This window comes from Cryptomeria japonica, chromosome 6 (genome assembly GCF_030272615.1).
Source record: "Cryptomeria japonica chromosome 6, Sugi_1.0, whole genome shotgun sequence".
In the NCBI taxonomy this organism is placed as follows: Eukaryota; Viridiplantae; Streptophyta; class Pinopsida; order Cupressales; family Cupressaceae; genus Cryptomeria; species Cryptomeria japonica.
In genome coordinates this window covers 395,131,404-395,143,962 of record NC_081410.1, presented here as the reverse complement: position 1 = coordinate 395,143,962, position 12,559 = coordinate 395,131,404, and the positions used below count along the sequence as shown (strand labels likewise).

The window sequence follows — 12,559 nt, the reverse complement described above, 5'->3', positions numbered from 1 at the left end:
GAGCCTCAAACAGCTTAAATAGGTCAAGAAATTTTGGGATTTAATTATTATCACCATTGCTGTTGCAAATTCTTAATGTCCTATTCTGCATTAGCACTTGTATCAACATTGTAATCCTTATCAACCTTTTATAACAACAAATATAAAATTGTTGATGTATTTATGTTGAGCTTACATGTCAAATTTATAAAATATTTGAGGGTAGTCATTACAAACAGAGGCTACATCATTGATTATTTTTTTGAAGTAAGAGGAATGAGCCACATGAAATTGGATGGCATGGGCATAAAAGAATTTGGGAATGGAAGACTGTTGCATCCCATGCGCGCACATTAAACAACTTTCAACAGTCCTTTGACTCTCACCACCACTAATCTTCCTCTTTCCTATTGTGGCAATATTACTACTACTACTTTCAACCATAAATGATACAGGCATAGATGATTGTCTGCTTGTAGAAGAATGCGTTGGCATCGTCATACCTTAATACTTCATTTCTTCCTCCATGTGCAATCTAAGAGCCTCTACCTTCTCATCCTCCTTTATGTTTGGACAATCTTTAACTCCATGGCTTGTAACACCCAAGAAATGAGACTGCACCCTTGTGTAGCTCCCTCTAAAATTTGTCTTCCAAATGTGACACTACCACAACCTACTCCCCCCAGAATTTTTATATTTGGTATGCCGTCACAAGTTGGAGAAGAACTTTTTTTGGTTAAATGGGCCCTTTGTGTAAGGTTTCAAGACAATTGAAGGACACTTGACTGGATTCGGTAGTCGTTCACTTCCACCCCCAAGACTTCCACATTCTGTTGAGGTTGAAACTCTTACATTTATTTGTGTTTCTTTCACTTCATCCTCACTATTGTCATTCTCATTGCTGCTCAAGTTGTTTTTGTGAGATTTAATGCAACTTTAAATTGAAAAATGAAAAAAAAAATCAGACATTTCTTATTTTAAGCTTTGAAATTTTTTTGCAACAATAAAATAAAAATGATGGGATGACAGACCTTTTTGAAGAAATTGCAGTTTCACTACCAATGATGCTCTAGATTCAACCTCTTTTGCTGCTGCACCTTGAATGCTTTACTAAAACAATTTGCTCTTCTTTCAAACCTTGCTGCAATATTTTTGCACAATAAAATAATGCATATGAAATTAAATGAGTCTCTTTTTTCTCATGTAGGGTGAGTTGGGGTGTGGGTGTTAATGTTAGAACCAGAAACATAAGACACAGAAATCTGAAACAATAAAATTTCACAAGAACAAGATACACAAGTATTTATCTTGGGAAAACCCTCCACCTGAGGGTGAAAAACCCAGCCACACCAAAAATCAAACTTTACTGAAGTCACAAACTTGAATACAAAAGCTCTCAAACTGAATGATCTAGACACAATTGTTAACCCTTAACAATCAGAAGATGAAGCCGATAACATCTGAAACTGAAGGCTTCTACAATACGGCCAACATGAAGCTTTCTGAGACATATAATAATCATCCCTCAATCATACACGAGAAGACATAGAAGATATATACGCTGAAGAAGATACAGAGATGCTATAGAAAAATACTGTCGAAAAACTCCACCCATGAATGATCACTCATACAAATATATAATAGTCTCTCTTTAAGGACTTTTCATACTCCGAAATACGAACTGCTGACCTCCTTTAAAGAAATGACAAGGCTTGAAAAATCTGAGATGGAGGAGATGAAAAGCCAACATCCAGATCACGCAATATGCTTGACAGCAGTTACAATACTTGCTGTTACAAACTCCGGCACCGACAAGAGCCATAAGACGTAGACATAGGCGAACCTCTTTCCCGATGGAATATGAAGAGGAAAGAAACCGCTACCAGCATGCACGAGGCTCCCACGAAGCTGCAAGTCATACATGCAGGTCGGTGACAGTTATCAAGGAAGCTGTTACACATCAGCTTCTCTTAGAAGTGTAGGAAGAAACCATCACAGGCAAAATGAAATCTCCTGCTATTAAAAACATTAACAGTGGGGACTGTCATGTCCCCTCCCTGACCATTATATATATAAAGCCTAATTGAAATAATTATTTTTAATTAGTATAATAATTATTTGAAATTTATTAAATATTATTATTTAATTAATATATATTTTTTTTATTGGTAATTGGCCGAAGCCTGAATAGCTTTTGATTGGAGCTATGAACCAGTGGGGACACAGTAGGGGGCCCCATCCCCATTACATATCTTTGAATTATTATTATTATTATGTTTGATTAGATTGACCCCAAGACCTTCCCCATCCTATGGAAGGCCAAGAGTCACAACTTAGAATTCCACTTCAGATGTCCCTATTGGGAATTGAACTTGGGTCTCCACAGTGAGAACCCAGTGTTTTAACCAGTTAAGCTCAACCCCTTGGACATTTAATTAATATTTATTATTAAATATGAATAAATAAGTTTTAATTGAAGTTGAAACTTATAAGCATCCACCGTTTATTCACTTAGTAATGGCTACTAAAATCAAAGACAATCAAGTTGATGAATATAAAAGGAGTTCATCGAGACCTTTTCCGAGCTTGCTTCTCCGTTTGGAATTATGTTAACCATTCAATAGAGGGCAAGTTCGTATAAAACATGATCAAAGAGCAATAAGATATATTACCAGCAATGTAAACAATGATTTGTCAAAGTCCAAAAGCAAGGGCCACATGTCAAGGAAAAAATGTAGAATGATTTAGACTTGATGCATACATATTCATTAAGAGTCGCATAAGGTGAAAGACTCATAATCTCTTATTACTATGTGAGACCAAACTAGTATCGAGTGTTCAAAATCAGGCATTCATACTAACCAAACACTAAAGAAGAATACCAAAAAAGAGATCGCTATATGCAGAATTCGGTATTCCAATATGGATGATGGTTTTACTCATATTCATCTTTTGGGGCTAATGCGCTAGAGGTGTTTTCGATCATGTCAACAAATATTATAAGATTGATTTCAAACTAAGTCAATGACATTTCGTAGATTGGGAGCATAACGTGCCATTAGTGCTTAGTATTGTGATGACCTGGCAACAAGAGATTATCGTTTGAGTGAAAACCAATGATTAATTATTCAAAGGGGTGTGATGGAGAGAAGAGACACATCCTTCATACTGTTCGATTAGTCAAACAATTATCAATTCATCTTATAATAAGCAAATAACTAATATTTATGGAGGAGTGCGATTTGGATAACGAGTTAATTAGTTTGAGTAATGGAAGGGTGCGATTAGGGAAGGGATATATCTATTCCAATCAAGTGTTGCAACCATTCCATACCAAAGGTATTTAAGGAGGGGCAACCATCAACAAAAGAAGAGGGGGATTCCAGTTTGGGAAAGAACACATGGACATTATCTGACAACATCGATCAAATCAGGTCAGAACTGTTATTAAGTTACAGGCAGTGACAACCTTGTCCTGAGTGGTATGCATAGGGGATGTGTTTAATAAAGACTGCTTAATATATAGCCCGATAATGTTTGTATGCAGATTTTAATAATAATAATATTAACATAAACTACAATATGTATAATAGTAATACTAATATAAAGGGATTCAAACTTAATTTCACATACTGTGACATGTCAGATCTGTCTGCCACTACAGCTACTAGGTGGAATAATGATTGGTGTTTAGTAAATGGGCAGTGTAGTAATTTATATTATAGGGAATATAATCTGTTTTATGTATTTATATATATACATATAAGGGTTGTTCAGTCAAATAATATTTTACAAAGAACTACTCTGCAATAAAACTTATAGTGTAATACTATTTGATCTTAGATAAATAAATATATATAGAAACTGTAATTTGAATGAACAAGTAAATGTGAGATTATAAATCTTATTGAACTATCAATTCAATATCAGGAAGAAGATTATGTTATCACTGATTGAATTCCGGTTAAGATGGTTTTGTCTCCTAATCAACGTAGTTTAAGTCATAAGTATGTTGCGATGGATTAATTATGGTTAAAACAGGCCTAAACCTAGTAGGGGACATTACAGGGACCCACGAAGAAAGAATATTGAAATGTTTTCTTTTTTAAACTCTGTGTTTTTTTAATATTAAAAATGTGACATTTTGAAGGGGATGTCTGGTCATCCATTTCAGTTTCTTGCCATGCCCCACCCCCCTCCTGTTTCACGGATGTTCATGTCATTTTGCAACTTTTGGGGACTGCCCAAGGGCGTCCTCTTGGTGTCCCTCTATCCCTGGAATGTCCTGAAAACGGGGACATGCCTAAAAAGGGCAGGGACGCATTCCTGGGTTTCCTTGGTCTTTTGTTTTAAATATATCCAGACCCAATAGTACTGAACTTGGTAATTTTTTTTTGCCATATTGTGAACCCAAACCAGCAACTTAGGTTAAGAGAAAGTCACAATTAACACAATACTGTTTTGTTTCAATATTTGTATTTATGTTGTTTCACTTATGTTTAACTGTCTAAAAGGTTCTTAGGCTGCCTATTTTTCTGTTGAGTTTGAGATTTTCGTTTTTAACAAAATTAATGACCAATTTTCGTATTAATTTTCTTACTCGCATTGAATTTGTTTAGAATTTTTTCTTCAAAACAAAGTATATTTATCTGATACATGTATACATATCCACTTTGTATTAGCAACTGAGTGATTTATAATGATTCCAAGAATCATATGTGTGCCAACTAGTCCATAATAATGAACCAACTAGTCCATAATAATGAATAATTTTATTAGCATTTCATCATAGCAACTCAATGTTAAGCCTTGTATGATATTGCTAAGAGACTTGAAAAATCACTTTTAACTTTTAAGAAAACATGTATATAAACAATTTTAATTGTCTTGATAATTAGATTCATGGTTATATTTATTTTCTGAGATCTTTGGTGCAGTTTTGAATTTCTGTGTTTTATGTGTTTTGAATTCTTAAATTAACACCTTTCTTTTTATCTTGGTATCTGGTAAGCACAGTGTGATCCTCCACAAGATCCTAATGTATTTGTACATAGGGTCGGTCGAACAGCACGCATGGGAAGATCTGGCAATGCACTTGTGTTCCTTCTACCTAAGGTTTGTTTTTTGGGTTGGGACATGTGCCATATTCTTGTGTTTTTAAGCATCCTGATGTTTTTGTCATAGTTATTAATGTCTCCTTTGTTGTTGGTAGGAGGATGCGTATGTTGAGTTTTTACGAATACGCAGGATACCCATTCAAGAGAGAAAACGTTCAGATGCCACTTCTAATATTATTCCACAGGTGTGATACGATTGAAAAGTACTCTGGAATAAAAATCTTGGTACTTAGAAATGAGATGACGTAAAATTAGATAAAATGGTCAGTTCTTTTCTGCAAAATAATTAAGTGTTTTTAAATGCATTCCATATCACATAAATATGCTGTCATTGTGTTCAATTTATATTCAGGAAAATCTTTCAAGCTTCTCAAAATTAGAATCAAACAGTAATGGCATGGAATCAACATTATCATCTCTTTTGTGATGAATGTTTCAATATACCTTGAATATGGTTATTGTCTTTCTTTTTTCCTTTGTCAATTTGTCATGCCCCGTCCTAAACCCTAAGGCAGCCTTCATAATTCCTGGTCGCAGCATTTAAAAAACCCTAGCAAAACCCTAGTTGTCCCTTAGTATAGGCAAATAAATGCATGGGCCAACCCTAGGGAGGAGAAATCATAATGTCGGCCGACTCAAAAACATATACAGAATATATATATATAAAATGAGCATAAATATTAATAAAAATGAAAGGGCCAACTAAGATATGAACAGCGAATTAATTAATATTAAGATAAAAGCAATTGAATAGGTTGACCCAGATGCTGGCCGACCCCATACTCGTAGACATATATATGACCAATACATAGAGGACAATTAAAAAACAAGAAGCAAGATACAAAAAGGACATCTAATTATTGCAGAGCAGTGTTTCCTAAACCTGCACGAGTATACAGAGATCCATGGATTAAGGTATTGATTATTATAAATAATTAGCAGAATAAGGCAGCGATCGGTTTATGAATAAGAAAGAACTCCTTAAGGTAGCAAATGATTGATATCGCCGCACACAATGAACAAAAGCCACTCCTTAGATCAATGACTAATAGGAGGAATAGTAGAATGACAGCAATTCCCCTTTTAGGGAGGAGCATTGACTAATATTTAGGGAGACAACATCATAGCAATCGACGACTAATAATTAAAGGCACTTAAAAAGCAGTGATTAGTTTGAATTGTGAAGAGGCATTATTGAGATGGGTTACTCTCCTGTTGGGATAGCAACCACCAAGAGTTGTCTCTCTTCAAGAGATACAAGGATATAAAGGTAAGTGATTATCATCGAACATAAGCAGATAGAATCAATTCTCACTGTGGAACAAGACAGATGGTTTGCAGTCCAGGCGTGGAAGCAGCAGACTTATAACTATTTCAGATCTATACAACCACATCTACTAACACTTGCGTCTGGTGGTATATATCTGCATATGTGTTATTGTTAATGTTTATCTTAATCTATATGTACATATTTATGACTGGCTATTGAATGTATATTTCTGCAATAATTCTGTGTGAAACCTCCATCATGTATGAAAGGAAGGTGTAGAAAAGAGGGGAATTAGAAGGTTGCCATCTAAGTAGCCACCCTAGGGATGTCCATGTTGCCTACCCTTAGGGCCTAGAGGCCAAAGATCCACTCTTGGACAATCAAGAAACTCCCACTACGATCTTCTCTTCGACTCTACAATGATGGTAACTATTTCAGATCTATCTAACTACATCTACTTATACTTGCATCTGGTGGTATATATCTGCGTATGTGTTATTGTTAATGTTCATCTCAATCTATATATACATATTTATGATTGGCTACTGAATGTATATGTCTGCAATAATTCTGTGTGAAACCTCCATCATGTATGGAAGGAAGGGTTAGAAAAGAGGGGAAATAGAAGGTTGTCATCTAAGTAGGCCACCCTAGGGATGTCCATGTTGCCTGCCCCTAGGGCCAAGAGGGCAAAGATCCACTCTTGGGCTTGGATAGGACAATCAAGAAACCTCCATTACGATCTTCTCTCCGACTCTACAATGATGGCTATTGTCTTTAGGGGGATGAGATAGATGGGGAAAGCAGCTACAAGCACCTCACTAAGTAGGCCACCCTGGTGGATGTCCATGTTGCCTACCCATTGTGGCCAAGAGGGTGAGCGTCCACTCTTGGGCTTAGTGTGTAGATTGCCTCAGGCAGACCTATCATTTCTCTTCCTCCAAAACCCTAATGTGTTTGAATATTATTATATGAATATTATGTGTTATTGTCTAACCCTAGTAATTGGGTATCTATATGCATATGTTTCCTTGGTTATGGTTGCAAGATTCAAATCCAGGATCGTATTGTTTAAGGAGATCTCTTTTTGGTAAAGATGTAACCCTAACCCTAAATCTATATGCATATGTTTCCTTGGTTATGGTTGCAAGATTCAAATCCAGGATCGTATTGTTTAAGGAGATCTCTTTTTGGTAAAGATGTAACCCTAACCCTAAGTTGTTGCAAATGTGATTCTAGGGCAAATTTGGAAGGGAACATTACACAATTATAAGGTGGTGTTTGCATTTAGTGACTTGAGTGTGTAAGCAAAAAATTATGCTAGAAAGTCTAAAATGTTTCCTTCAGTGCTTACATGAATTGATTGCAAAGCATGCTAGAGCCCGGGTAAGTAATATGTCATAGTTTCTTGTTCTTTGGTGATTTTTAAGTGTTTTTTAAGCGTATAATTTGTCAATATGGTATTACAATTAGATTGATTACATTAGCCAGAAGAGGAACAAGGACTATGAGATGAGAAGTAGCAAAAGAAGAAACCATTTAAAGTAGAGGAAACCTAGGCAACTGATTCTAAGTGTTGAATATTTCATTTGTTTCAGGCAAAGTACATGATTCATAGTCAACAATTTGTCATAAAAATGCTGGAAGTTATAAATATGATTGACTTTGATAGTCTTGTAGAGGCACTAGATTTCATCGAAGCATTGAAATTAGACTTAATCAATACTACAGAAGGTATGACTTAAAGTAATGAAGTAAAAAATACATTCAATTTGGAGCCTACAAATACTTGTTGTGCTCATAGTTTGCACTCTTGGACTTGGCAGACCAATTTTTTTTCAACTATACAAATTTGGTAGAATTTGACAACTTAAAAAATATTTAAATTTCTTAAAAAGAAATAAATTTTATGCAAAATATAGTTATTAAATAATGAGACTATAAAACGTTGGGAAGTGTCTTCTAGAGATTTAAATACAAATAACGTACAAAATTGCATCATCATGCAAATACAATGACCAACTAATAATGGATGTGAAACTATGACAATTGTCATTGAAAATCATCATCATAAATTGTATATCCATTCAAGTTACAAGTTACAAGAATTTACAAATTCCTCACCTCTAATCTAGTGAAAAATTGGGGAGAGTGTCTAGTCCTCGTACTTTGTTGTGGCTCCTTGCTTGGCCTAGAAGGTTGTGCATGTAGCTCCACTTAGCTACTAGATGACAATGACTCTTCCTCTACCTTATGTTCGACATCATTTACATTGATGCCATCCAATTAATCTTGCCTGCATTTTGGTACATCTACACTCTTTGTAGTTTGCATTTTGCAAACGCTTTTGACCCAGAGCCATGAACCGATGAGGTCACAAATGGGGGACCTCATCTCCATTTGAGCAGTCAACAGTAGGACCTCAATGGGGTTTGAAACTTGATGGCAAGAACAACAACACAATTTAACCATCACACCATGCCAATACCATTTGTTGGTTTTATTATAAGAATGCATTCAATTATTATTAGCTGTTCTTGGCCATCTCTGTTTACTTATAGGTTGTAGTTTCTTCTTGTCCTTTATGTTATTACTACTTTTAACTTTTATTTCTTGCTTTAAGAGATTGTCACTAACTGGGAATATTTTAAGCGTGTAATGCTTTTGAATTATCCATGATCTATAAAATCCTTTAATCATTAATATACAAATTTTAATTGAGTGAATTTTAACAATCTGTTTTGGAACAAGCACTATAGGTTCGATTTGGTTAAGAGTACTTTTTTTGTTGTTGTTAAATTAGGCCTTATTTAGTTGGTACATGAAAATATTAAATTCAAATATTTTTTGTAGATTTGTTCATCATGCCATGTCAAAGAAATTATGTGGGCACATTACAGTTAGTTATTGGTATAATCAAGGTCAAATACAATTTTGTTTGAATGATATTGATAGAGGCATATGTCACTTCAAGTCAATGAACCACGGAGACACGTCCCCCTAAAATCCCCATGTTTTCAGGATGAGGACATTTTTGGGATGTGAGGACTTGGGGGAAATGTTCCCGGCCACACTGCCACCTCTGCCAGGACATTGGGATGTCCTGGAGACGTCCAAGGGATTTTTAAGAGTCCTAAGGATGCCCAAGTGTCTCCTAGGACCCCAGTCAGAAGCTCCAAGTGAAAACAAAAGAAAGGTGATAAAATTGTGAAAATGACACTTGTCATGAAGGTTTGTAAGGCTTTGGAGGCCTTATTTGTGCTTCTTAGTGGGGGCTCCATCCCTCGACCCTGCCCTGTATTGCACCCCCAAACCCCACAAGGGGCATTGCCCCTCAACCTCGCCTTGTATTGCGCCCCCACACCCTGCAAGGGACATTACACGTGGAAACAAGTTCACAAAACAACAGCATATCACCTTCGGCCTTAATGCATCAAGACAACTGCAAATAAAAAATTTGAAATAATGTAATCTTTCTGAATTTTCAGAACCAGCCCTGTTTATGACCAGTCAAATAACAAGATCTAATAATTCATTGCAGTCGTGCAAGTAGATAGTAATTCAGGTCTTACATGGGACTTGTTGACAGTATCAAGACCAACTAATTCACCAATGATTTTTACTGAGGTTCAGAGTCCAAGTACTCACAGTTTCTATGTCTGTCCAAGCTTAGCTGCAGAAAAAATCTCCAGCAGATGACATACAGAAGACAATGGAGGCAGGAAATCTCAATGAATTGTGAATTATACGTAATGGAAAGAGAAATCATGCTAGCCCTGTAATCATTGAAGCTTGATATACTTTGGGTCTTTCACACTAGTGGGTGCACTAAGGGTTTTTGCTTTATGGGTTCACATTTGTATTTTTGTAGTTTGTAATTGATTTTGAGGATTGAACTTATAAATCAATCTATGTAATAATGCTGTGTGCACTGTAATCAGCTATCTCAAAATCAATGAGAAAAATTCGTGGTGTAAGCTCTTTACTTTCACTTTCTCACTCTCAATGCAATTAGGATAGCTTTAGAAGTTTAAATATTAGAAAAGGAAATCTGTATTCTTTTGGGTTCCCGATATTATCCCGAGAAACATATTTGCTTCTATATATATAGATTTATAGTGAAACCCAGCTATAACAAATCAGGGACGGAAAAACCTGGTAAAAACTCTGGTACTTGTACACGAACTGATAACATAGGTTGAAATCTGCATGCCATGGTCTTGCAGAATAGCTGCATCTCATCATATTTTGAAATTTGGACATTACTTTACCATGACTCATTATTCTCTTAATATATTTGTTATTAATCCTGTACAATCATATGCATCGTTTTCTAGATGAATTGAATACTGCACTTGAGCTGCCATGCATGAAGAAGGAAAACAAAATCTTGTTTTAAACTTGAAATAGTTCAGCCTGTCGTCAAATTAAACCATTTTGAAAACTTGACATAAAGGATACCAATTTTATTTTTCCAATGTTTGGTTGCCCTATGTCATGGTGTACTGTATAATCTCAGTAAAAGACACTTCTGTTTCAAATTATGGAGAAACATTAGGTATAATTTTTGTATTTCATTTTTATTTTCTAACTGTGTATGGTCTCAGAAAAAGTATAATGGAATGCTATGTTTAATATTGTTTACGTATTAATAGATTCTAGAGTTTGTTGCTCCTCTAAATAATATGCCTATAGATACGTTCAGCTGCAATCGAGGATCGAGATGTAATGGAGAAGGGATTGAGAGCCTTTGTGTCATTTATTCGTGCATACAAGGAGCACCACTGTTCTTATATCTTCAGGTATTTGCTATAGCTCGCTCAGTTAATTACAGATAAAAGAAGAGATATATTATGCAGAAATTAATAGTGGTGATCTATATCAGGTGGAAAGAATTGGAGGTAGGGAAGTTAGCAATGGGCTATGGTTTGTTGCAGCTTCCTTCTATGACAGAGCTTAAGCGGCGTGCATTTTCAACAGATGGTTTTGTGCCTGTTGAGGGCCTTGATCTGGGAGCAATCAAATACAAGTATGTTGACAGATTTCATTTTGAACTTTTTATTTGTAACCTATGAGAATAAAAGTCTGAATGGAAACCTGCGTACCATGCAGAGATAAAGCTAGGGAGAAGCAGCGTCAAAAAAATCTGGCAAAGAAGCAGCAAGCAAAGTATACTATTGGAGAGAAAGGTGAGCGGCATAATCCAGTTGGCAATATTGAACTCAAAGGGAAAAAATGCAGCAGACAGCGTCGCATTGTTCAAAACATTGAAGATGAGGAGGAAATGGCACAGGAATATCGTTTACTTAAGAAGTTAAAGAAAGGTGCTATCACTGAAAGAGAGTTTGCAAGAGCTACAGGCACAGAGGATTGTTTGGATGATGATCATGAGGAGGATGAGGATAGGCATGGGACTACTGAGCTATCTGTGGCTGCACCTCCAACTGGCCAAATCTGTGAACCATCCATTAATGTGGAGGGAAATTATCAGATCTCAAAACATTTGGTGTCCAAAAATTTGAAAAGAAAGAGAAGTTCCATGTCTTCAAAGACAAGTGGAAGTGCTAAAACTGGTAAATTGCAGTTGAAAAAATTCAGAAGTGGTAAACATAGAACCGGATCAATAAAAAGACGTCAGAAGAGTAAAAAACAAGATAAACCTACTTGTTAGCTAGGGGTAAAAGGGTATCCCCTTCCAAAAATATGCAGAAGCATTTCAGTATCCTTTCTTAGATATTTTAACCAATTTAAAAAATTTTCATATTACTGTAACAGATAAGAAACTAAACATATAAAGGGTCAGAATTCAACTGAGTTTACAAACTGTTCAAAGTATTTTTCCTTCCTGTTTTGTGCATGGAGGTTCGATATTTTTTGTACATAGTTGAGCTTTTTCCTTTAATGTAATATTTGATGCTATTAATGTTAACAATGAGTAGTTTTCGTATTCTTAAGTATTTCTCAATTTACGTGAATGGAATAGCACCACTGCAAGCACAGTCGATGGTACAAATAACAGAGGGCTTATGGTTGCCCAACTATCATCAACATGTCTGTCTGTGGATATCTGCACGGATACTGTCTACACTTATGATATATTTTTAATTAGTCCAGATTCAATCATTTATGGATTGTGCTGCATTCTGGAAATCAGCCCAACCTGGTGTTGAATTAATTATATATTAGGGTATTG

At 35.6% G+C, this 12,559-nt stretch overlaps 1 protein-coding gene across 2 annotated transcripts in view; it reads left to right on the top strand.

Annotated features, from left to right (window-relative positions):
* Nucleotides 1-12,320, top strand: part of LOC131038307 (DEAD-box ATP-dependent RNA helicase 18) — an 85,336-nt gene extending 73,016 nt beyond the window's left edge. Inside the window, exons 7-11 of one of the 2 annotated variants that reach the window (XM_057970667.2) lie at nt 4,996-5,094; nt 5,192-5,281; nt 11,062-11,168; nt 11,252-11,395; nt 11,479-12,320. In XM_057970667.2, the coding sequence (XP_057826650.1) occupies nt 4,996-5,094; nt 5,192-5,281; nt 11,062-11,168; nt 11,252-11,395; nt 11,479-12,037 (999 nt within the window). In that variant the 3' untranslated portion in view covers nt 12,038-12,320. Of the gene's footprint in view, nt 1-4,995; nt 5,095-5,191; nt 5,282-11,061; nt 11,169-11,251; nt 11,396-11,478 lie in introns of those variants that run through there. The other variant, XR_009358210.1, reaches the window with a different exon arrangement.
* Nucleotides 12,321-12,559: the final 239 nt, after the last annotated feature.